The 26,638-nt window shown below is 44.8% G+C and overlaps 1 protein-coding gene across 12 annotated transcripts in view; it reads right to left on the bottom strand.

Annotated features, from left to right (window-relative positions):
- The window catches only part of Tsc1 (TSC complex subunit 1), a 50,180-nt gene that overhangs the window by 16,239 nt on the left and 7,303 nt on the right, over positions 1–26,638 (bottom strand). For 5 of the 12 annotated variants that reach the window (XM_006498221.4, XM_006498220.2, XM_006498223.3 and 2 more), the window contains exons 2-12: positions 22,703–22,765; positions 16,144–16,329; positions 13,249–13,352; positions 12,321–12,473; positions 11,290–11,434; positions 9,772–9,926; positions 9,305–9,378; positions 3,890–4,065; positions 3,011–3,168; positions 2,430–2,541; positions 2,031–2,149 (exon numbers count right to left, since the gene is read on the bottom strand). In XM_006498221.4, the coding sequence (XP_006498284.1) occupies positions 2,031–2,149; positions 2,430–2,541; positions 3,011–3,168; positions 3,890–4,065; positions 9,305–9,378; positions 9,772–9,926; positions 11,290–11,434; positions 12,321–12,473; positions 13,249–13,352; positions 16,144–16,249 (1,302 nt within the window). In that variant the 5' untranslated portion in view covers positions 16,250–16,329; positions 22,703–22,765. Of the gene's footprint in view, positions 1–2,030; positions 2,153–2,429; positions 2,542–3,010; positions 3,169–3,889; positions 4,066–9,304; positions 9,379–9,771; positions 9,927–11,289; positions 11,435–12,320; positions 12,474–13,248; positions 13,353–16,143; positions 16,330–22,702; positions 22,766–26,111; positions 26,159–26,638 lie in introns of all 12 variants that reach the window. The other 7 variants (XM_011239144.2, NM_001289576.1, NM_022887.4 and 4 more) reach the window with 4 other exon arrangements.

Genomic DNA, 26,638 nt, shown 5'->3' with positions numbered 1-26,638 from the left:
ACCCACATGGCAGCTTACAACCATCTAGAACTCTGATCAGTAAGTTACATAGAAGTATCTGATGCTTTCCTCTGGCTTCTGTGGGCACCAGGCACACAAACACTCATACACATAAAATAAATACAAATAATATATATATGTATGTATATGGAGGTTCTTTTTGTATGGTTAAATCTACCAAAAATAATGTTTCACATGAAACTGAAACAGAAATTAAAGAAAACTTACTAACTTCAAAATACAACTATGTTATGTTAATGCATATAGCACACTTTTATGAAAAAATGCATTTTCTAAAACAATACTTAAAACTGCCACATTTTGTACTCTCATTTCTTTACAGTTGAATGTGCCTACCTACATTTTCCTCTTGATATGCTTGTGTGTGTTACTTTGGCTGAAATGTAGAAAACCAGGGTCTTTACAGATATCTAACAGTAAGATGTATATTACATCTCATACTTTCTAACCATAGCTATAGTGTGGAACCTAAAAGCACAAACTCTTCCTACTGTGTATTTATTCTTTGTGTGTGTATGCACAGGGTTCAGAGGCCATAGGATGTCAGTGACCTGCATTATCACTCTCTGTTGCCTTCTCTAGCCTGTGTCTCCCACTTAACCTGGAACTTAGTTGGTAGCCACCAAGCCCCAGTGATACCCCTACTCCAATAGCAGGGCTGGGGGACACAGGTCTGCTCAGCAACACCTGCTTTGTTTGTTTGTTTTTTGTTTTGTTTTTTCGAGACAGGGTTTCTCTGTGTAGTCCTGGCTGTCCTGGAACTCACTTTGTAGACCAGGCTGGGCTCGAACTCAGAAATCCGCCTGCCTCTGCCTCCCAAGTACTGGGATTAAAGGCGTGTGCTACCACGCCCGGCTCCACCTGCTTTTTAACATGGGTACTAGAACCTGAGCTCGGATCTTCAATGCTTACACAATTCGCACTGATGGCAAGCACCACAGCTTTGCTGTTGTTGGTTTGTTTGTTTGTTTGTTTTGAGACAGGGCTTCTCTGTGTGGCCCTGGCTGTCCTGGAACTCACTCTGTAGTTGACCACAGAGATCCACCTGCCTCTGCCTCCCAAGTGCTACAGTTAAAGGCTTGCACCATCAATGGCAGGCCATAGACATACGGATACAAATTTTTTAGGTTTTTTTCCCCCCCATTTTTTTTTTTTTTTCCGAGACAGGGTTTCTCTGTGTAGCCATGGCTATTCTGGAACTCACTCTGTAGACCAGGTTGGCTTCAAATAGGCACAAGGTTTTTAATGACCTATTTTCACTTGCAGGTTGAATTTTAAAATTGTCTGTAGATATTGTCAGTTGTTTACCTTGAAGTGACAGGCTTGGTTTATCGGTTAAGAAACTGTGACAGGTAGAAGAACATATGAGCAAAGTACACATAAGAATGAAAATGTTATAATAAAAACCATTAGCCTGTACTAAATCTGAAAAAATCCATTAAAAAGAAAATTCCTGCTAAATATTGAGGCCTGAATAAACCATCTGTCAGCCAGTTGTCTTTCAGATACACCCTGCTCCATAGGAAGCAAAGCAGCCAGTGCAGTCCCCACTCTAACAGGTACAAGGCAGGACGGACTCCCCTCATCCTGCAGTGTGCGAGAAATCATGTTTGAGTACGTTTCTTATTTTGTTCATTTGTTGATTCTTTTGAGACAGGGTCTCACTGGCCTTGAATTCATAATCCTCCTGCCTCAGCCTCTGGAGTCAAACACGTGCCACAATATGCAGCTACATTCCCTACGGGTATATACATAATTTCAAGGTTCAGATTTGATAAAAACTCACCACTTCTGCTTCTTCCTGGAGAATCATGCTTCTCACCTCCCCCTTCCTATTTCTAAGCTAAAAACACATTACAGAGGATACAGTACCTTGAGAGCCTGGTCTGTACCGTGACCTATGCTAAGGGGTCAGTATCTTACTGCTGTCTGTTCTGTCAAGATCATGAGAAGGGCACCCAGCGGTCCACACTGATTTGAAAGCTGATCTAATCCACTGAGGATCCCACCTTCCTGGGGGCTGTGGCTGAGGCCTGGGCTGCTGAACCATGCACACAGTCATCTTGGGGACAAGGTGGGGCTGGAGGAGGAGAGGTCGCTGGGGTTCCTGAAGGAGTTCCTTTTCCACCTGCTCAGAGACAAGGACAAGACATAGAAAGGCTGAGCCACACGACACAAAACAAAACAAAAGACTGTTGTTTCCTTAACACTGCTGCTACTACAAATATGGTGATCCAGTTAACTTCTCAGAATCCAGATCAGCCTCAGTGTCTGTTTCTTTACTCATTCTAAGAAGCCCAGAAACTAATACTAAATTTCAAAAACAAGTTTATTACTGCCACATAGCCCCCAGAGTCACAAAACACAGGCCCAAACCAAGCAATCAAGTCCACCTAAGATCCACATACCAGTGGTACCAAAGGCTTTACTATACGGATGTGACAAATCAGCTGGGACATTTCCAGGAGACGTAGGAGGAGTGGTCATACCACAGACCGCAGATGGGCTCCAGAGACTAGCCTACAATCAAATCAGAATGTCAGCATCACAAGGTGCAGTGAATCCTGCACGAGGTTTCCGTCAATGCTCAGCTTAGACACAGCATTTTCTTTCCTTTTCTTTTCTTTTCTTTTTTTTTTTTTTTTTTGGTTTTTTTTGAGACAGGGTTTCTCTGTGTAGCCCTGGCTGTCCTAGAACTCATTTTGTAGACCAGGCTGGCCTTGAACTCAGAAATCTGCCTGCCTCTGCCTCCCAAGGTGTGCGCTACCACCACCCAGCTAGACACAGCATTTTCAACTACAAGTAGTATGTTATGAAATCTTTACCGCGAGACAAGTTGCATTTCAGGTGTCTGGGCTCCAAGGTGCCACGTGGCAACAGTGGCTTTGTCTGATCATGTCAAGGGTCCTTAAAGGGTCCTCCTGAAACTTACACTGTGTGTGCAATTTCCCCATTACATACTAAATCTTGACCAATAGCCCAACTTCACCGGAAGGTAGAGGAGGTGAAGGCATGCTGAGTGGCACCGTACTTGCAGCGGCTCAGGTAACAGCCGTGTTGATGGGGAACTCAAACTCTGAGGTAGCTGCCCAGGTGGACTGAACAACATCAGCCGAGAGCTGGAGGAAGGGGTGGAAGTAGAACCCCCTGAAATGAAAGGGAAGGAAACAGGGGTGAGTACAGAGTGCCAGGTCACTGTGATAAACAATCACAGTCCTCTAGACCATCTGATACCATTCAAGTCTCTGCTTAAAACCGTTGGCTCCTAGCCATCCCTGGGAACAAAGTAACATTTAGAGATTCTTGTGGTTTGTTTTTGTTTTGATTTTTGTTTTGATTTGTTTTTGAGACAGTTTTACTGCATATCCCTGACTGACCTTGAACTGGCTACAAAGACCTTGCTGGCCTTTACTCAGAGTTGCACTGCCTCTGCCTTCTGAGTGTTCAGATTAAACATGTGTAGCACCACTTCCAGCCTTTAAAGATTCTTCAAATAGCCTTTGGAAGTTGAAAGTTTAGGCAGGCACAACTCTACTTATGTATCAGGATAATTTAAAGGGTACAACATGTCTGACAGTCTGATGTGCAGCTTCCACTCCAGCTAACGCCAAGAAGTGCTGTGCATCCAGACACTCAAACCATGGAAGCACAGAGACTGAATCTCTTATGACACAGGGACTGTCTGTAAGCACTTGGACACTTACTGTGGTCTAATCTGGGGATCTGCTACGTTATTAGGTAAGACAGTGAGAACAGTTACGCTTGAAGGACAGAAAATAATTCAAACAAAACAGAGGCAAACTCTCATGCGATTCAGAAGTCCCTAGGTAGTAAATGATGAAGTTGCAGACAGAAGACTGCTTTTTACCATAGCTATTCTGTGTGTCCACATAAGGGCTGGTGGTGACATCAGCTGAACGGTAAGGGAAGCAAGCAGAGAGCTGGTGTGACACAGAATAGCCATCTTCATACGAGGCTTCTGTAGGGTCCAGAGAGATTTTGGCACACTCTATTACAACATCATGAGTTTCTAATGTCTTCCACCTAGAAAAGGCAACACAAGTCAAGAAAGGCATGCATAATCCATCTAAGAACATCAGTTAAATCAAGAGGCTAGCTCAGTGGCAGCCACTGGACTGACTAGCAAAGAATGAGGCACAACCATGCCAACTCAGACAGGAGACAGCACTAGGATAAAAATTAGCCATCAGTTAACAAGCCACTTCCCCTAGTCAATATGGTTTCATCATGTTAACAGAAAACAATTTGAGAGAAAAAAACATCACCAACAGAGACAAAGAATAGTCTCTTAAACTACACAGACGGCTCTCAGGGTATCTGCTTTGAAACGAAGGTGATCAGGGAATGGAGGAGCTGGAAGGCACCAAGGAAGTAGGCTGACCTAAGGTCTCCAGCCACACATCCCTGGATTAGGAATACTGTGTGACTAATTAGGACGTGTAAAGCACTGTTAAGATTCCTCCATGTGAGCCTCAGGCTCTCCAACAAATCCTACAGAACCACAGGAGACACCGCTGCCCCACAGCACAGCTTTAACAGAAAGAAGGCCAGTCAAAGGGACCTGTCCTCCAGCAGGGCAGTCAGCACAACACTGTGAGCAGCAGGCTTTCAACAGGCCAGCTGCTGCTGCAGGCCTTGGAAATCTTTTTTACTGTGGTCACAGCTGTTGTCAAAACTTAACAAAACTAAATTTATTGTGTGTAAACCATACACCTCACTGAAGGCAATTTTAACAATTATGCCTTCAAATGGTGAAGGACTCTCACCATCTCTTTGTTTGTTTGGGGGTTTTGTCTTATGTTTTTTGAGACAAGGTCTTACTCTATGGCCCTGGCTCCCCTGAAACTTACTCTGTCCTTAAATTTATGGCAATACCAAGTGCTAGGATACACCTGCCTCAAATATAACATCTTTTTAAAAGATTTCTTTTTCATTTCATTTATTTATTTGGGGGCAATGCTACAGCAAGACACGTGAGGTCAGAGGACAGCTCGTGGAGTTAGTTCTCTCCTGCCATCACTCAAGTCCTAGGGACTGAATAGGTCCTCAGACTTAGCAGCAGGTACCTAAAAACCAATGGGCTCATTACTCTCATTACTCTAGACTATCTTACAAAACTGCTCCGATAAGTGCCCACAAATAGGCTGATAGTTTTGACATTCAAAGAACTAGAGGGGCTAGGAAGTTCCTCAGCAGGTAAAGCATTTACCCCAAAAGAAAGCCTAGTAGGGTTGAGTTTGACCCCTGGTACCCACATTAAAAGACAGATGTGGTAGCATTCAACTCTCATCCCAGTAGTCCCACAGCAAGATGGGAGACAGAGACAGGAGGCTCTACCAGAAGCTCAGGGCCAGTATGCTAAGTGACAAAAACCTGCAAAGACCCTGCCTCAAAACACAGTGAGAGAACAGACCCCCATATACACATGTCCCCCCAAAACATATAAACTGGTGATTGGACTGTATCTCTGTCATAGATGCTTGCTCAACATCTGCAAGGCCTCTGTTTAATCTCCAGCACTATAAAAACCTGGCATTACAGGCAACATTAATTCTCTTGCTTTCTTTTTTTATCTCTTCTGAGTCTGCCAGATGTTCTGCAGATGCCCCAAACCAAAAGGACACTTAGACTGTGCGCACTGACCAAGCACAAAGTTGCTTGTAGAGCACAGAGCTGTACCTACGTGTATGGTGGTACAGTGGGGAAGGCTCCTCTTTCCACACCCTCAGCATCACTACACCGTGATTTAGCAAGGAGCAAGTCAGGACACATATACACACAAGATTAATTTTAGTAAAGGAAATAAGATTTCTTATAAAAAGAAAAAGAGCCAAATGAATGGCAAGAGGACTTTTCAGGTAGACATCTGCCGCCAATCCTGACTGCCCAGGTTTAGGCCTAGGAACCCACCTACACGACAGAAACAGAAAATGATCCCAATAAGGTGTCCTCTGACCTCCACGGACACATGGCTCATGCATGCACACAGACAGAGAAATAAGTAAATAAAAATAAAAGAGAATAATATTAGATGTTTTACTTATGTTTGTAGTGCTCAGGATTAAACACATGCTAGAAAAGCACCCCGTTAAATATTTTGACAATTCTTTTGTGTGTAATAGCGTGCACCTGAAGAGGTCAGAGGACAACTTGTGGGGGTTGGCTCTCTCCTTCCACCATGTGGCTTCAGGTCCTCAGCTTGGCAGCTGATGCCTTCAGCCACTGGCCCATCTCACTTGCTCTAAATGTTTTATTTAAAGATCAAGAAAAGCATTCACTGTATTTCCATGATACTTAAATAAATTTATTTAAAAATTTTGTATTTAGTTTTCTTGAGACAGGGTTTCTCTGTGCAGCCCTAATTGTCCTAGAACTCACTCTGTAGACCAGGCTGGCCTCAAACTCAGAAATTCACCTGCCTCTGCCACCCTAGTACTAGAAGTTAATGTGGGCCACCATCCCTGGTTTAAATAGACTGTCTATATTTTAATGTCTCTAAAATTGCAAACTGCAATCTTATCAGCTACACATTTGTTTAGCTGGTATCCGTCTCAGATTCACATAAAATGTGTGTTGTGCATTTGATGGCATCTCAGAGTCACTGAAGTATGGCAGCTTATAGTCCCCACAGCCTATGATCCCAGTGCCAGGGAGGATGGAGACACGAGACTGTGCCACCTGGACTATATGGGGAGACCTTGTCTCAAAAACCAGAAACAAGTCAGTGCCATGCTACAGGTACCCACACTGTTCTCTGTGACTACCCTGGCTACTGCCTCCAGCTCTGCTAGCTGAACTGCTTCCCCGACTCCTCAAGGCTCAGCAAATGCACTCTATGCTTCTCGTTTATTAACTTGCTCTGAGGACCAGGATCACTGCCATGCATTCTTTCCCTCCTCCTCAAGTTAACTCTTTTCTTTTTCTCTTTTCTTCCAAAATTTAGTTAAACAATTATTAAGACTACGTAAGCACCAATCCCAGCAGGCTGGAGGGCTCTGATACAGTTTCTCATGTGGTGTGACCTGGCATTGCTCCCTTCTCCCAGTCTGTGATGTGTCCAATGCTGACTGAACTACCCTGTCACTCTAGACTGATGCCCACTGCTCCTCTCATATAATGAGATGCACAATCTACCAGAGTTAGTCCCCTCTCCTCAGTGGGCTCCCTTCTGGAGCTGCGTCAGTCTCTGGCTCACTGTTCTGACACCTCTTTGACCAGCCTACACCCAGCCCCACCCTTCTTGGGCTCATTTGGTAGAACACCCTCCCATAGCCAGCTGGGGGTGCAATGGGGTAACTGAAAACTCCGAGTCTTGGCCTGTCTAAAAGAGCTCCACAGCACAGAACTCTTACCCGGAACCTCCTTGAAGGGTTGAGAAGCTAACACTACCCTGACTTCCGGTTCCGGTTAAGTGTCTGAGTATTTTTATCTTTGCACTCTCTGAAAGGTTTATTCTTCTGATGTTCTGAAATCTCACAAAGCTGAGGCTGGGCAGCATTCCTTCGCACTGATGGAGCTGTGCACTTGACCTTCAATCCAGAAGCTTCAACTACAGGACATTTCTTTTACAAATTCTCCCATGGAAGCGTCCTCTTCTCCTTTTACACGTGTTTTCCTTGGCTATTGGACTCCACCCAACCTTCCAAATCTGCTCTGTCACCTGCCTCTGCCCTCTGTTCAGCTGAGCCAGTCTCGGCTCTACTCCAGCTCCTTAGCTGAAATACTTATTTGGGAGTTCATTTTCATTTCAAGAGATTTCTACTATATCAGAGTGCCTCTTACTGTGTCACCCTGGCCCCATAACCATGCACAATTGGCTGCTCTATGGCTTTGCTCTCAATGTTTCCTTCCTGGCTCCCTTGCCTCATCACAGCAGACAGAGCCAGGCACTGAGGTGCTATGTGCAATACTGAGAGGGAAGGTCCCCAGCTAATATGGCTGACTGAACACCTTCACCCCACTGTACAATCTCCTGACGTCCCACCATCTATAATAAAGACCTATTTTCAAATACAAAGCATAGGGAGAAAAAGAAGACAGAGAGCATAGTATCTAAGTCTGGAGAGCAGCAGACAGGGATGTCCAACCACAAAAGCAACGTCCTAAGCCAAAGCTTCGAGCTACCAGTCAGCTCCCATATACTGAACAACCTTTAGGAGTCTGAAAGCTCACAACACAATCCCAGTGTTGGTATCGACCCCTAGATGCTCAGATCCACACAGAAATGCTCTAGATCAAGACACCAACCCCCAACCTCACCAGCAGAGTTCCTGTCTTCCCACCCAAGCACGAGAGAATCACCAAAGCTTTATGAGAAGCCTCAATGACTTAAAACGGACAAATCAAAACAAGTAAATGAGGAGCTTAGAAGAAATAGCCTGTGCTCCCCATGCCGCACTTGTGACCTCTTACAATGACTTCCCTGAGGCACACTTAAAGAAGATGAAGCCAGGTCCAAGGCTGACAATGCTTCTATCCTCATCTAACAGCAATCAGCTCTCAAAACATACGGCAAACTACAGAAAGAACAGTGAGAATAAAGGCAAGGCAGCAGCTGCTTGTCCACCTCAGGGTGGACAGGGAGCAGAGAGGAACAGCTTCTAAGACAGAACTAACATGTTTGTATGCTATTACAGCTTACTTTAAGCTGACTGAGGCTGCACCACAGAAGTAGACTGTAGAGGTACAACTTTATAAGGATTATCAGGCATAAGTCAGTCTTTTTAAAATTGCAGAGACTTGACACCTCCTAGCTCAGTTCCCCCCTACGCCTCCCTGCCCCAAAGCTTCCATCCCCTCACTGGGAATCGTAAATCTGCCTGACAGGCAGAAGGAGCCGTGCTTCTTGCAACTCAGCAGGTCCAGTAGCTCCTCAGGAAACACCTGGAAATTCCTGCAGGGCCCATGGTGGTTGGGAAGGGAGAAATCAGACACCTGGCAATGCTTATGGAGAAAGGGACCCATGGAGGCTCATAACTCCAGATCTGGACTCTCTGTAATCTCCTAGTTTTTGGCTTCCCAATTAACCTCCCAACCCACTCAAATACAAAAAGCAACCTTCCTGGGCTTCCAGGCACAGGCAGTAGCTGCCACCGCCTCTGCTCTGCTCACAGAGTCAGTAGCTCTCTCTGAGGAGTGTTTTAGATTTCAAGTTCCAGCCCATTGTACCAGTGGAATATCTGTATCCCCACAGGTATCTGTAGATCACATTTTCAATCTCTTAAGAGACTCAAAGATTCTGTCACTAATTTAGTTTTTGTACCTTCGAGGGTCCAGTTCATGGTCCTTGGATCCAGTCACTAATTCCGGGTGAATTCGCACATGCTCCATCATTGGCTAGAAGAGTTTGGGTTGACAAATTATAGATGTGAAGTTGTGTGGCAAATCCACATGATGGAACATTATTTGACAACAAAAAGGAATGCAGCACTGATACATGTTACAACACAGATGAACCCTGAAATAAGGTGAGAAGCCTATCACAAGAGACCACACACCGCATGATACCGCGTATCTAAAATGCACAAACCAACAACTCTTGACTCGGACTCAGAAAGACGATTAGTGGCTATCCAAGTTTTAAAGTGTAGGTGTCAAGGATTTCTTATCTAAATTTCCCTGTCTATCAAGTAATACAAAAGCTATTAAAGTACCTCTTTGAAAGCTCTAAGGACTAACTAAATGGACAGGGTTGTGTTGTTGTTGTTGTTGTTGTTGTTTTGAACTCACCTTGACCACTTCTTCAAAAGTCTCCACGTTTTCCTTCATACTGTAGTGAGAGCGCAGGAAGGAGACGAAGTTACATGGGTACATCCCATAAAGGCGGTGAAAGAGGGCATAAACACTGGCATGAAGATGGACCAGGTACACTTCTGTCACATGGCCTAAGGAAGGAAATCAGTGACAGTAGGCTCAGTTGGACAGACAAGAATCCGAGGATGCCAGCATGCTTTCTCTCGGAAGCTCTCCTATTGAGTTCCAGAAAGATAAGAAAGACGTACTTCTTTTTTTTTTTTTTTTTTTTTTTTTTTTTTGGTTTTTTCGAGACCGGGTTTGTTTCTCTGAGTAGGCCCTGGCTGTCCTGGAACTCACTTTGTAGACCAGGCTGGCCTCGAACTCAGAAATCTGCCTGCCTCTGCCTCCTGAATGCTGGGATTAAAAAAGATGTACATTTGGATATATACCATACGCCCTTGTTCAATCTGCTTCACATGACCTGAAAGGGCATTTGCTCATCTCTGCCTTCCTCCTTCTCCTCTCCAAGCATCCCTGCAAAAAAGACTCCAAATGCTCTGCCAGCACTGAGCTGCTCTGAGCAGTCGCTCTCCCTACAGTCTGGGTGACATCTCGTGCCAGGTTCAGCATGTGTCTTAGAAAAGGGCTCTTCCTCTCCTCCAGGCTACACATAGTATTTACAAGTACAAAATATTACAAGCACAAAATATACTTGTAAGGGTTTGTAGAATGAGCATGTAAGAAACTTTTAAAACCAAGATAAGATCTTAGCTATGCAGATTTATAACTAAAAAGCAGAAATTAGTTTAAACTGCTTGGATAATTCCATTCCTGGCCTTATCAAGATCCTATGGAAACCCCAGTTCTCTAGGAGTTTTCTTTCTCCCAAGAAGGCATAACCAGGCTGATGCTCAAAGGCCTCTGTGCAGAAAGCTGCAGCAGTCAGACCACACATCTCTCATCTTCTAATATGAGTATGTCATACTAGGATTACCAGAAACCCTGCAGTTCATGGGCTGACAGCTTCTGAATCACTCCGATGGGGTTATACTGCCTACTGCTATGATCTACCACGGGAAAATCCCATGCATTGGACATATGTGTCCTAATGAGAACACTAAAGGTGGTCTCTTCCTCCTCTTCCACGCACAACCAATAGGTTCTCACAATGGAAGTTGTGACACTGTGGCTGTAAACATGAGCACAGGACGCAAGCATTTTGTAAGCTCAGCTGTACAGCACCCAGAGTTAGAGGCTGTGACTCAGTTTTACTAATGAGATTCAGGAAGGTGTACATCTTGTCTCCCAGTTTCTCTGACAATCCTTTCTGACCAACAGCATAAAGAATGCGCTTCACCAGCCCCATTTCCTATGTGCCCTGCAGTGAGTGCACCCACACGTTTTCTCTTCTATGTAGTGAATACCAAATATCCTTCCTTCCCGCATACACATGGCTGCTACCACTACGGAAGCATTCCCTTGAGAAACCTGATGAGGACACTGGAGTTATACCTGGTTTCTTCAGGCACCATGACGAGAGACGGCCAAAGATGTCAAAGAAGTCGAGAAGGTGCTGCTTCCCTGACTGCGGGATCATCGGGAGCATGGTGATCAACACCAAGACACCAGTTGTGAGGACCACAACATCAGTGTCCATCTGCAGAAGGGAAGGGCGACATCAGGCTCAGCACTGGACGAGGGTCCAAATCCTGAGGTCACAGATCTCAAGACCCTCTTGTGCTCATTTCCTGATCCCTAAGAATTTGAGGGACAGCACTGAAATAGACTTAGCAAAACGAAGCACTGAGCCCTGCTGACACTGTGGTGAGGCTGGGGACTATTTCCCATGCTCTACCATCTCATCTGAGAGATAGTTTAATTTGGCTTGAAACTCCTGAATCCCAAAGCCTCAAGAAAGACCCCTATCCCTATCCCCGTCCCTGGATGACAGTGGAAGAAACAGCTGACACAGAACGCAAAATACAGGGCACAGGGCACAGGACACCACTATCTCCAACCATCTGGCTAACCCCTAAGATGCTGACTCTCTGTTAACTGATTAAAGAACATTGCACATTGAGAGCCAGTTTATTATCTCACTAGTACTGGGAACCAAACCCAGGGCCTTCTGCATGCTCTAATACTGAGCCACATCCCCAGTCCAATTCACTAATTTTTAAAGGACTAATATAGGCCAAACATGGTGGCTGATACCTGCAATTCTAACAGCTCGGAGGCTAAAGCAAAAGGATTGCCTTAAATTGAAAGTCAGCCTGGTTCCACAATAATATACAACTTAACCAGGAATACATGTCAGGACTCACACATACACATAAAATATAAATAAATAAACAAATCACTCCAAGGCAAGGGAGGAGGCTCAGTGGATCGGGGCACCCATTACCAAGCCTGACAGCCTGAGCTCTGTACGTGAGACCCACATGGTCGAAAGGAAGAACTAACTCCTGTAAACTTGTAGAAAGTCACTTTTCAGAAACAATATTTACAAATGTATTTCCTTCAAAACCTTACAAATATCCTACCTTGAGACATTTCAATAAAGAAGGCAGAAGAGGTGCTTGAGAGAGCTTATGCTTCCAAGATGGCTGCAGTCTCACAACATGCCCCAGCAGCGAGAGGATGGATAAACGGGTAGCAGCTTTGCCTACATACTCATTAATTTTGTCCAAGAGGTGCTGAAAATGTAAAACATCAAGAGAAATTTTCCTGGAAGTGTCTGAAGTTAACCAATCAACTAAACTCCAAGGCCTCAAGTCTTCCTTTATTTTTAACACAAGCACCAAAAGATGGGCTGGAGATATGCTCACCCCATGAAGGCTAGGGCTCAATAGGCCCAATCCGACATTTCAAAACTACATTAGTGAACAAAGCTTTCTTCACTTGGCTTGAGAGAACAGCTGCAATTTATGAAAAAGGATCCCGTAAGAGGAGGGATTACAGCTTCTCTCGCCACCCTTGCACACACACAACCCAAGGTTATAAGCCCAGGGCAGGCTGTGGAAGGCCTTACTACTGTAACACCCTAGCATATATGCTCTAGCCTTAAATATAAAACGAGCCATTGTGGTGTTGCAATCTGGCCCAGAGTAAAGAAGGCCACTGCAGGTGATGTAAAAAGCATGCAATCCTAGAGTAAGCAACTTCATTTGCAAATGCAAGACTTGGCTGGCTGCACTCAGGGCTTTTTCTTTATTGGTACGTTCAAAACCCCTACTCAAAGCACAGGTTTAAAATCTTTATTTCAAATGTCATTAATCTACTATAGTGCTAGAATTATAAGATTTCTTTAAAGAGCAAGATCTGTAAAAAAGCCTCTGAAATCGATGCTATTTTGTAAATTTTCAGATTTTCCTCATCTGTGGGTTAACTATGGATGAGCTGCTGTGGCTCAGGGCCACCCTCCAGTGACTGAGAATATACAGACGGCCACGATAGCCCACCAGTACTCACCTTATCGTGTGGCTCCTGCAAGGTGGTCAGGATGTGCAATACCGGCTGAGAATTGGTTTCCAGGTAATAATCAACCAACGTGTTGACAAGCATAGGCCCACGTTCTAAACAAAAAGAGCGACTCATCAAACTTACTTCCTTTTCCCTCAGTGGCTGTCAGAAAAGGCAGGAGACATCTTTTTACATTAACCAAAGGCACGTAGCACTGGTTTTGCCCTTTTTCAAGTCATTAGACTAATCGGATAATTCCAACCGTATTGGCCTAAAGAGAAATGTTACCGTAGTTAGATGGCTAGGCGGTAGAGTGCTTGCTGCACAAGTGTGAGGACCTGCAATCAAATGCCTAGAGCACGGGAAAAGCTGGGCACAAAGCCAGGCCATGGTGCTACACTCCTTTACTCCCAGCACTCAGGCAGGCGGATCTCCTGAGTTCTAGACTAGCCTGTTCCAGACAACCAGGGATACACAGAGAAATCCTGTCTTGACAAACAAATCAAGCCGGGCGGTGGTGGCGTAAGCCTTTAATCCCAGCACTTGGGAGGCAGAAAACCCTGTCTCTAAAACCAAAAAAAAAAAAAAAAAGAGTTAAGAGTTGTCTTGGTCATGGTGTCTGTTCATAGCAGTAAAACTCTACCTAAGACAGAAGTTGGCACCAGGGACTGGGTTATTGCATGACCATGCTTTTATTTGGAAGAATGTAAATTTTAGGACGTTGGATTTGCAAAGCCATGGAATCCTTTAAATGGGGAATGGGCAATCCTAGTAGGAATATGGAAGACTTTGTTAAATAAGGGAGTAGTTACCTTGGAGTAAGATCTTACCCAGCTAAATTTAGGTCCAGGCATGGTACAAGCCTTTAATCCCAAGAGGCAAAGGCAAACAGATCTCTGAGCTCAAGGCCAGCCTAGAGCACTTCTAGGTGAAGAAACACATAAATCGAGGCTTAGTGGACCACACCTTTAATCCCAGTGCTTAGGAGACAGGCATGAAGATCTCTGAGTTCAAAGTCAGTCTATAGAGCAAGATCCAGGACAGCCAAGCTTAGGCAGTGAAGGAGTTGGAAAACAGAAAGCTGGTGATAATGTAACAAAACAAGGGGCCCATGTTCCAGCCCTAGCAAGCAGCAGAACTTGGTAGCTTCAGCAATGTGGCTCTGGCTTTAGAGTCCAGAATAGAAAGGATTACTGGGACAATTGATGCTGGTTAGCTGGAGCTAAGAAACTAGTGGTGATTAAGAAGAGACCAGCATCACTGAGGTGAAATCTTCTGGGTACTGTTTTCTGAGAGCACAAAGAAGCTGTGTTCCAGAGATAGACAAGGTTGCTGCGGCTGGACTTGGTAATGTGTAAGAGTCACCCAGGTGGTACTGGTTTATAAAGCATGAAGGGGTCATGAAGAACAGCTGAGACTTGTCCTGAGAGATCATGGGAGGCCACTGGGGAAGGTGCATCCTCAGTAGTTGATGGCCCAGGACTGACAAGGTCATGCAAAGAATTTGAGGCTTGGCACCATGAAGAGAACCTATGAGAGGCTATTGGTGATGCCTAGTTGCAGCGGAAGTCTCCAGTGTATTGGAGATGCCAGTACTATGGGATGATCATCAAGAACAGCAGCAGCAGTAGAGTGGATCAACCTGAGCTGAGAGTGCTACAGAGGGCAGAGCTGGAGAAGTGACACCAGCTCTTTGAAGGAGCCCAGATCATGTGTGTATCCCAGACACTGAAACAAGAAGTGGTAACACTGAAGTTGCCTTGGAGACCCCAAGATATTTGAGATGCCAAAGCCATGGGTTATCTGCTGAGGAAAGCTGCTAACAGGGAATGGAACCAATGGAGAAAGAAGTCTGTTGCAGTCAACAAAGATGAAAAAGGAGTTGGAGCCGGGCGTAGTGGCGCACACCTTTAATACCAGCACTTGGGAGGCAGAGGCAGGCGGATTTCTGAACTCGAGGCCAGCCTGGTCTACAGAGTGAGTTCCGAAACCGAAGAGAAGAGAAGAGAAGAGAAGAGAAGAGAAGAGAAGAGAAGAGAAGAGAAGAGAAGAGAAGAGAAGAGAAGAGAAGAGAAGAGAAGATCTGAAGATTGCTTTGACATCAGCCATGGGGATGCAGAGTTTGCAGTTTGCCCAGCCGGTTTCCTGTCTTGCTTTGGGAATTACAGTTAAGTGATTGGATGGATCTCAGAAGAGACTTTGAACTTTGGACTTGTAACATTGTTGAGACTGCTATAGACTATGGGGGCTTTGGAAGTTGGACTAAATGTATTTTGCATTATGCTGTGTTTAGGTATGGCCCCCACAGACTCATGTTTGAAAAAGCCTATGGGGGCCAGGGAGTGGAATGTTGTGGTCTGTATATGCTCAGCTCAGCCCAGGGAGTGGCACTATTAGGAGGTGTGGCCCTGTTGAAGTAGGTGTCACTGTGGGTGTGGGCTATCATACCCTCATTTTAGCTACCTAGAAGCCAGTATTCTGCTAGCTGCCTTCAAATGAAGATGTAGAACTCTCAGCTCACCCAACACCATGCCTGACTGGATGCTGCCATGTTCCTGCCTTGAGGATAATGGGCTGAACCTCTGAACCTGTAAGCCAGCCCCAAATTAATGTTGTCATTTATAAGACTTGCCTTGGTCATGGTGTCTGTTCACAGCAAGAAAACCCTAACTAAACTAACTAAAACACTGGCCTAGCAGTTTAATAAGATTGGCATGAAGGACCCACCTGATGTCCCAGCATTTGGAAGGCTGAGGCAGGAGGGTTTTACAAGTTCCAGGCTAATTTGGAATGCATAATGAAACAAGGTCTCAAAAGAGAGAGAAAGAAAGATGAAAACTAGCATTTGCCTTCAGGCCCCAACTCACACAGCTCCAGGTCAAGAGAGAACAATTCTCTACTCACCAGAATTGAGGGACTCCTTGAAGATGGCTGTCACGTCATCCCGCACACCCAGTGTGGAGGAGTCCAGCATGGAGAGCAGCTCCCCAATGTTGGCTAACTGGGCCATTCTCTCACTCAACTCTGCTGTGTGGGCTCCAGGACGTGTGCTAAAGGTTTGCACAGCTCTTCATTAGGGCCACTACCAGACTGCAAAATGGGAATATGGACAGTGTTTTAAATGACTTATGTGACACCACAAAAACTAAAAACCTGCAGGAAAACAAGCCAGAGAACCCTATTCATCAGAGCCTATGCTGGGCAGACCTGTGCTGCTGACAGACATGGGAGTCGTTCTCTCTGCTTCGGGGTCCACCTGGCTGCTGGCTAGCACTGCTTCAATCCTGCCCCACTAAGGAGAAGAGCTGCCGCTGCCCGTGCTCCTCTCTCATGACACTATGAATGGCTCAAGTGGGAAGAGCTGGTCAGGGCACCAGTCCAACAGTGGAGTGAGCGAGGGACTATGTCAGATTTAATATACACTAAAATCTATTGCACACATCTACTGCATACATAAAACCTGCTGGTAATAGGCAAGTGGTTGCACAGTAGGACTACTAAGACACACCTGGCCAAACTCAGTGCTAGGAGGTGGAGCAACTACCGCCTTACCTTTATATTTACATAGAGAAAGCAGCTCATTCCCAAAGTGTTACTAAACACATCTGTGACAGGTTTCAAAGCTTCACTTTAAAAAGACCAAGTGTCTGCTTCTTATGGGAAGTACTATGTGCTTTCAACAACCATCCCTACATATGCCCGATACTGCTATCACATGATGGGCACACACGTCTACATTATAGAGAGGGAAACCCAATAAATATTTTATTCTTGATCACAAAGCCCTCTTCAAGACTCTGGAGCCAACTGCATGAAATTGGTCAACAGATATACACTCAAACACACACATTTACATATAAATGAATCTTTTTTAAAAAGCTTAAAACTAAAAATAGAAATATTTTATCTCCTTTAAAATTAAATTAAGCTCATAAATGAAGATAATATCACCGTAGCCATTTCTGCTCAGTGACAGGATGCGGTGTGGAGCAGAGCACTTAGCAAAGGTTGCTATACTCCTCACTGACTAGCTGGGCTCCACCACAGCAGGTTCAGAGACAGCTTTGGGCCACCTTCAGAAGAACACATTTACCTGGTTAATACCTGCACTTACTGCCCAAAAGTCACAACAGATTCTTCCAGCTAATAATGAAGAATGTAATGCACAAATTTCAAATATTCTGTCCCAAGTTCGGTTTTACTTATCCTGTAAGGTTAGCAGGATTCTGTATTCTGTGTAGGCAGCAGCAAAAGAGGCAGTACAGAATGCAACAGCAAACCAAGATGGTGTCCACTCCACCACCAAGGCAGTGTAAGGACAACAGGCTCTTAGCCTGTTTTCAAATTGTAAATGACATTTTGGTGAACAATGGTTTGTGGCACCTTCTCTTGCTAAAAGTCTTACAGAAAGCAAAGATGAAATTTTATTCTAAAGAACATTAGAATATTTTTAGCAACAATTTTTTTCTCTGTGGTTCTAAAATATACTTTTTTAAAAGTCTAACTTTTAATCCCAAAGACTATAAACCTTGGGTTCTGTGTGAGATCAGTAGCCACAGTTCCAGAAAGCCCTCATGAGAGCTAACTCACAGTCTCTGAAACATTAACTTAGATTTAGGGAATACAAGCCTAAGGCACTAAGATGGACAGGACAGGTGTGAGGAGAACCTCTATGTGCTCCATCAAAGAAACAAGCAGTACTCACTGCATGTGCAAAGCGGAAGACACCTGTTAGACACCTCACTCAGCCTGCAGAAAGCCTGCACCACAGGCACAGTGGACACGTGAGACCCGTCCTCATGCAGCTATGGAGATGACATACTACAGAAAAGTACATTCTGGAGACTTTGAACCACTTCTGCATCCTACAGGGCCAGGCAGCATTTCCTTTAGTCGTGCGTTATCTCGGTGAATGAGTGCCACACTAACACACAGGTGGCCCTGCTCTCAGACCTGCTCTTCTGCTTTGTCTTAGGGATCCCCTGGCAACCCCATGTGTCTCTCTGTAAACCTTTTCATTCTGTATCCCCTTTGCTGCACACCCAAGCACAGCCCCCGCCATCTTCCTCTTGGAAACAAAAGCACAGCGGCCTCCCTTCCTCTGCCCGCAGTGTGCAGGAGCTTGAAAACAGGCGGACCAGGATGGCTCCCACTTAACATCAGCAGGCTCCCCTGGGGAATCAGAGTCCTACAGCACCCATGTCATGCAGCCAGGTACTGCACCCTCACCTCGGCCTCCTCCCACGAGGCGACTGAGTGGCTCTCTGCATGCTAGCCACGCCTACAGAGCTTGTCTTCTCTCTACTCCTAGACCTGCTCCACACCCTGTGGCTGTGTCTCTTCCGCTTTCTGCTCAGAGGACCATGTCTGAGCAGCCTCTTCTGACCACTTGATTTAAAGGAGCAGAGGTTGTTGGCACCACTTGAAATAAGAGAAACTTTCTAATCATGAGAAACCCTTAACCAAGTTGACCCTTTACAGCTGCTGGTCAATTCTGACCACACGGAACATTCCAGTCCCATCAGCAAGAAAAGCAGGATCCGGCAAAGCTGACTTCCGGTCTCCATACTCATGACAGGCCAAAGCGCTGGTCTGTGAAAGGCTGCAGCTCAGCGTTCAACTAGCTGAGTGGTTCACACCACACCTGGCTACAGGACACTACTGGAATGGACAAGAAGTGTAATTAGACGATTTAACAGTTCATACCGGCACATTCACTTAAATAAAACATTCATGATGGAACGTAAGTTTGTAGGTCAAAATTCTGTCAATTTGAGTATGAAATGTATAATTATGAAAATAAAAAAGTGAGTTAATATGTGTTTTGTTTTGTTTTGTTATGTTATGTTTCAAAACAGTTCTGGAGATCTAGCCCAGGGCCTTGAACATCATAGGCTAACACTACCACTGAACTCCATCACCAATCCTAATCAAGAACATTTAAATCACTTGATATATTAATTAATAATACAAATATTAAATGGGTAGTTTATTTAGATAACTTTACAAATAATAGTGTATGTTCTTTGAGCCAACCACTTGTAAAAATTTAAATAACATATAAAAGCCATATTCTATCCTAATGACCATATTAGCTTCTGTGTGTATGTGTGTGTGTGTCTCTCTCTCTCTCTCTCTCTCTCTCTCTCTCTCTCTCACAGGCCCACACTCTGGAGTGGAGGTCAGAGGCCACTTTGAGGAGATGGTTTTTCTCTTCTACAATGAGGATCCCAGGGATCAACTTCAGCCCTCGGGCTGTGTGACAAGCATTTACAATTGCAGAGCTGTCCCCAGCCTTGCATATCCACAGAAATGTCACACAATTATTTTTGAACCTTATTATTACAAACAAAATAACCTGTAAAAACTGCATTTAATTCATAGTCTTTTAAGAAGAAAACTATGCTGGGTAGTGATGGCACACGCCTTAAATCCCAGCACTTGGGAGGCTCCCTGTGAGTTCAAGGCCAGCCTGCTCTACAAACTGAGTTCCAGGACAACCAGAGCTACACAGAAAAACTCTGTGCCATTCTGCCTCCCACCCCTCTAAAGAAGAAGAGAAAGAAGAAGAGGAGAGGAGGAGGAAGATGATGCCTGGAGCGTTTTCCATCTTGTAGGATGAATTAAAAATAAAGAATCAACCATTTACCTCAACCTTACATTAAAAAACAAAAAAATTTTTAAAAACCCACCAATACTAAAACCTGCAGGACGTAAGAGGGTTGGGATGCCTGAATGGTAAAGAGCCTGCCTAACTAATCTTAGAGCCTAAGTTCCATCCCCACCACCACAAACAAAACAACACAATAACAAATAAAAACACAAGAAGGGAAACAATGTTAAGAAAAAATAAATAGAAAAATATTTTTTATTTACTAGCCAAATTTGACACACACACACACACACACACACACACTCTCTCTCTCTCTCTCTCTCTCTCTCTCTCTCGGCTTTTTTGGTTTTTTGGGTTTTTTTGAGACAGGGTTTCTCTGTATAACCCTGGCTGTCCTGGAACTCACTTTGTAGACCAGGCTGGCCTCAAACTCAGGAATCCGCCTGCCTCTGCCTCCCAAGTGCTGGGATTAAAGGCATGCACAACACTGCCCAGACTCTTTATAAAACACACTTAAGTTTTGAGCCTACTAACAAAAAACTGCTGGAGTAAGAACTGCGGGTGGCCAGCACCCCCTAGCAGCTAGGGAGTGAAACTGCAGGCTGGCTGGGGCCTCCCAAGTTGTGAGTCCCTGGACAACCACCTAATGGGAACTTCCTTGAATGTGGCTTGATGACAGGATCCAGTGCCCCTGCTCAAGGGGCACCACAAGCACAACAGACAGTGATCACAAGATAAACTGGCACTCTGTGTTCAAAAAGCACCTCAGCTACACAAATATCTTACACTTTTTAATTCTGACTGCTATAATAATGAAATTGTCATAATGAAAAATGCTTACCCCTCTGAGTTCATACTCAGTGAAGTTCTAAAAGGAGTTATGGTAGTTTCAATACATTTGGTCCATGGGAAGTCACACTAATAGGACGTGTGCCCTTGTTAGAGGAAGTGTGTTACTGTGGGATGGGCTTTGAGGTCTCTATGCTCAACCTCCACCTGGCTGCCTTTGGATCAATATGCAGAACTCTTGGCTCCTCCAGCATCATGTCTGCCTGAACACTGCCATGCCTCCCGCCTGGATGATAATGGACTGAACCACTGAAACTGTAAGCCAGCCCCAATTCAATGTTGTCCTTGTAAGAGTTGCCTTGGTCGTGGTGTCTCTTCACAGCGATGGAAACCCTAACTAAAACAGAGGGCATTGCAGCCCAGAGTGGTGGCAAACACTAATCCCAGACTCTGCTGGCTGAGACAGGAGGATGGAGGTCAGTCTGGACTACATGGTGAGGTGAGAAGGGGCAGGATGAAGAGCATGGTTGAACTGAAAACCAAGAGTCTCCCTCAGGAGTCCTCACTCTTGAGAGAATGGCACATCCACTCTCAGTGTGGAGTGCCATCTACCAAAGTCCTCGTGATGAAGTCTGACTATACTTTCTGATCCTCGGTTAGCAGTGAGGCGGGGGTGGACTTAGCAGCTACCACTGACCATGGAATGAGTCATACTACTGTGTAAGTATGAAAACGGTAGACAAGCGCCAGCCCATCTTCCCAGATTCCTGCGCAGCACGCAAGCAAGACAACTGATACCTGCAATGGCTAAACTTCATTGTCAACTTGATGAGATTGAGAATCACCATGGAAACACACTTCTGGGCAGCAACATGAGGATGCTGCTGTAAGTTTAACAGAACCCAGAAAATGTACTGAGTGTGGGTGGTGCCACTCTGTAGGCTGAGGCCCCAGACTGGATAAAAATGAGCAAATGAGCTGAGCACTAGCATTAACCTCCCCGTTTCTTACTTGTAGATGCAATGTGACCAGCTGCCTCAAGTTCCTACCACCATTTAACTTCCCTGCCTCAAACTGTGACCAACCTTTCCTCTTCCTCCAGCTGATTCTGTCAGGGATTTATCACAACAACTAGAATAGCACCTTTGCTAACAAACTAAAGATTGGTGCTCCAGGGCAGGTAGATCACTAAAACTAAACTCACATCTGCACACCTGTCAGAGCTTCAACTTCGAGACACCATAATTCTTTTTTTTTTTTTTTTGACACCATAATTCTTAAAAATCAACAGAAGAAATAATTTATTCAAAAAAGCTGACTTAAGACCACGAACAGACAGGCAGTGGTAGCGCACGCCTTTAATCCTTGCACTTGGGAGGCAGAAGCAGGTGAATTTCTGAGTTTGAGGCCAGCCTGGTCTACAAAGTGAGTTCCAGGCAAGCCAGGGCTACACAGAGAAACCCTGTCTCGAAAGAAAAAAAAAAGAAAAAAAAAAAAAAAAAAAAGACCAGGAACAGATACAAACACATCAAGATGCTAAAGTGCTAACTCAGGAAGTCTCAATCCATGATGCAAATCAGAATCACCTGTAGAGTCTACAAATGACAAGGCCAAGGCCAAGGGCCTAAGCTGCACAGCAGGTTACAGCCTAGAGATGGTATTAAGTTTGTTTACAGACTTCAAAGTATACTCCCAAGGCCCAGTCAGGGTTAAAAACTGGTTAAATGACTTGCTTTAGGCTTCAATTAGTGGCTAAAACTAGAATTTGCTATTCACACAACTGATTTTCATCTTTGAGCCCAATTTTTCTCCTGTAAAATGGAAATACACCTTGTGTGGTTATGAAAAACTATGTATTAGGCAATCAGAGCCTGGCATCAAACAGCATTTAGGAGGTCACTGGTGATACCTCAAGCCATAAATGCTCTTGTGTTGGCAGGGAGTTAAGACCATAGACACTTAGGCCTCCAAAACAAAGAAGCGCCTGCACACTGGGTGCCATGGACAAGGCGAAACATTCCCTTCTGTCCTCCCCAGCCACTAGACTAGTGCCTACCTTACCTGTTCTGGGGACAGATGGTACATCAGTTTCCAGTGCCGTCAGCCTGGTATCTTTCATGGTCACTGAAGGGAAAAACACATACATAAGTATTTACAGTAACCTTAAAGTGAAGAAAAGCCTGAGACCTGATCAGAGGGGAGTTTAGACTGGTCTGTACAACTCTGCCCAACATCCTCGCAGGCGGTCACCTGCTTCCCAGTGCACCGACCTCCTCTACTGCTCTGGAGAGCAGCTCTAGAACCTCCCCTCCTATGCACTCTCAGCAAGAGGGCACAGTGGCTCTAGAGGAGCCCTCCTATTACTAGCTCTATAGCCTTGGGCTGTTCGCTAAGTCATTAATGTCTTGCCTAGGGTTACTTTCCACGAAGTGAAAATGTCCTCAGCCTCAACACCCACACGGGATGCTGAGCTCCAGTGAGGCCCTCACAAGAGTGGGTACAGTGATGAGTCAGCAGAGCACTTAGTGGGCCTGCATCGTTATCCTTTCATAGGCTGTACTCCCTCTTGGCCCTGCTATGTTGCCTTCAGAGCATTTAAATTCCTCAGTCAAGAAGGCATCAGATCCCCCATTTGAGCACCAGGCACATCCAGCCACATACCTAAAAAATTCCACCTTGACCCCTCCTCAGCTAACTCTTCATTCTTCCTAGGCCTTCTCTACCCTCCCACTGCCATGCCCGTCAGGCCAGGTTCCTGATCCACCAGCACCTGCACTGCTCCTTCCTACAACCTCAGTAAGTAAGTGTGAGGAACTGCTGGACACACTAGGGAGCAACTGCAGCCTACTCCGCACTTGGCCCCAGGAGCTGGTAAATGTACAAAGCCTGATTCTGCCTTCCAACAGCACGGACTAAGTCTAATCCTACCAGACAGGAATAAAATATTTCAACGGTGGCATCTACTTTCCTTCCCCTCTACCCTACTTCTATCCATGCTATTCATTATCCATGTCAAAAAAGTATGTATATGAATATAGTCTAGTTTGGTTTTAAACCATGAGCCCTTCAGAACTAGTGAGATGGCTCAGAGGGTACAGGCACTTTGATTCCTAAAGACCTACATGGTTGGTAGAAGAGAGCCAACTCCTTCCCATTGTCCTCTGACTTCTTTCTATACATGAACAGTGATGTGTGTACTCACATACATACATAAACAAATATATACATAACTTAAATCATTTTTCAAAATATATGGGTTCTTAGGACCAAGTTTAGGGATTATTTGATTGGAAGACTATAAACTCCATGAGGACAGGGGTCACATGTTTGAGACACCCAGGACGACTATCTTGGTACCTAGTACACAAAAGGCAAATATATCCATTCTGTCTGTTCCCTAGGATACCACCACCATCTCTGACTGCCAGTCCTGGCTCCACACCATGGACATAGACTTCCATGGGGCAGAGGACAAGCTCTGGAGGACCAAGCACAGTGCTGGTCAAAGTCAAACAACAGGATTGAACACCTCTCCAACACAGTCTCTGCCCTAGTGACAGGGCAATCACATTACCACATGGCACACATTCAGGGAGCCATGCCAACTGTCTCAGTGGCCACTGAAAGTCTGTGGTCAGTGCTGCTGGCCACTGGCCCTACAAAAGGTCTGGCCAGACCCTGCAAGTAAGAAATGCTACCTAGCTGCTTCCATTCCACTAAGTATCAAAGCAGAGCTGGTGTGGGAGCCCCTCATCTTCAGAGCCCTAAAATCATCAGTCAGTCGGTCACACTGCCTTCCTCTAATAAGGTAATCCCACTTGAATCTTCTACCTGAAAAGAATGCTTAAGGTGAGGAGAACATTAGGATACAGAAAGGTGAGATCCTGCAGCCTGCCCAGTTAAGGCCACTTTCCTAGACAACTACTAACTACTACAGGAACCCAAGTGGGGCAAGTCTTAACATTAAGACTTCGTTTCTTTATCATTACGCTTAACAGTAAAGTAATGGGACTGAACTGGCATCAGTTTTCCATGGTACACTAGAGCCTACCTACCAGTATTCCATTTTTAAGGGCTCACTTACTCATTTATACTTACATCTTGACATGGGAGGGGAGTTCTACGGGGCATGATATTCACGTCAGTAAAGGGAGATGTAAACATGAGACTCTGTGGGAGTAGTGTGGATGGAAACACTCATCAGAACCCAAGAGCAACATCACTTCCAACTCCTTTAAAAGAGGAGAGGAGAATGCCCTCAGGTCTTTAGAGTCTTCCTTCCTTGATATTGGACGTAAAAGTCGTGCTGACTGTAACTTCATTTCTATAAGAGGTCTTTTGGGGTAAAAATAAAAGGTAGGCATGAGGAAGACAAGGGCTTTGTGTGTCAGCATGGTGAGAAAAGAACACTGGTTGGTTTTCTCAATTTATCTTTTTTTTTTTTTTTTTTTTTTTTTTTTTTTGGTTTTTCGAGACAGGGTTTCTCTGTGTAGCCCTGGCTGTCCTGGAACTCACTTTGTAGACCAGGCTGGCTTCGAACTCAGAAATCTGCCTGCCTCTGCCTCCCGAGTGCTGGGATTAAAGGCGTGCACCACCACGCCCGGCTTCAATTTATCTTAATTAATTTCAATCTTTAGACACATTGTTTATGTGTCTGAGATTACACATGAACTCCAGAGCAATGGCTATGATTAGCCCCTGCATAAATCTTTTTACTACATTTGTCAGGACAGTGGCTCAGATAAAATAGATTAATTGTATATCATCACCTCAGGGAGTTTTGTAACCACTGGTCTATAATATACAAAAGCAACTTCCAGTATCCATAAGGGTATCTCTAAATGCAACCTGTCTTCACTGATCTTGGTTTTATCTATAAAAACCTATAGGCAATTCAGACAGACTCCTGCATCATCATCTTTGAGACAGAGCAATAATGTTACACGGCTGTATATGCTCTAGCTCAGGAACGCAAAGGTGACTTAAGAGTAATATCCTATCAATTGGACCAAATGCTCTCAGCACTAATGCACCCAAACAGATTAGACACTTAGTTTCTCTCTCTCTCTCTCTCTCTCTCTCTCTCTCTCTCTCTCTCTCTCTCTTTCTCTCTCTCTCTCTCTCTGGATGCAAAAGAAAAAAAGGGTAAAAGAGCTGCTGATAAGGGTGTGATTTACAGTCTTAGCAACTGTAGAATCTCTTGAGGTCATAGAAGCCAGCACAAAACAGCTCCAACATGCCAGGCTGTCTGTTTATAATTTCTGTCCCATGAGTTTTAGTGGATAATGGACAGGTCACAAAGCTCATTCAACTCAAAAGGTGACAAGTTCTCTAGTCACAGGCCCACAGGGCCACAGCTAGGTTCCACAAGGCATATTTTTCTGTCAGATAATAGTTTAATTTGACTATTAGCATCAACAAAAATTATATATCAAGAAACTGCATGCAGGCTAGGCATGGTGATGCACACCTGTGATCAGGCAGAGTCAGTCGGACTGTAGCAAATTCCAGGCCATCCTGGGAAGCAGAGCAAAACGGTCTCAAAAACAATAAAACAAAATATGTAAGAGATACCACATGCGTATTTCAAGTAGTCAACACACAGAGCTTCCCTAAACAGAAACCGTCCAGGGCAGCTGAGTATAGAAGGCCATGCATATAACTGCAGCTCTAGGAAGCTGAGGCAAGATTATGAAAATCTCAAGGCTAGCTTAGACTACTGAGTGCAGATGGGTGAAACTTTACAGTGGGATAGAGTGAGAACCTGTCTCAAACAACAAAAACAAAAAGGAAAAGTCTAGGGTAGGAAGGCACAGGGCTTGACAGCACAGAGCAGTGTGCTTCTCCAAGTGTAGTCCCCACATCACCAGCAGTGCCCAGGAACTGACTAGAAATGCTTGTTCTTAAAGGGGGGGAACAAGAACTACAGGAAGGCAGACAAGTTCCTGAGCCTTGACCTGGATCTGAGTACGAATCTTAGGCAATGAACCTTTGAGG

Source organism: Mus musculus, chromosome 2 (genome assembly GCF_000001635.26).
Source record: "Mus musculus strain C57BL/6J chromosome 2, GRCm38.p6 C57BL/6J".
Taxonomy (NCBI): domain Eukaryota; kingdom Metazoa; phylum Chordata; class Mammalia; order Rodentia; family Muridae; genus Mus; species Mus musculus.
The sequence above is the reverse complement of the archived record's forward strand: the minus strand, read 5'-3'. Positions and strand labels throughout refer to the sequence as shown.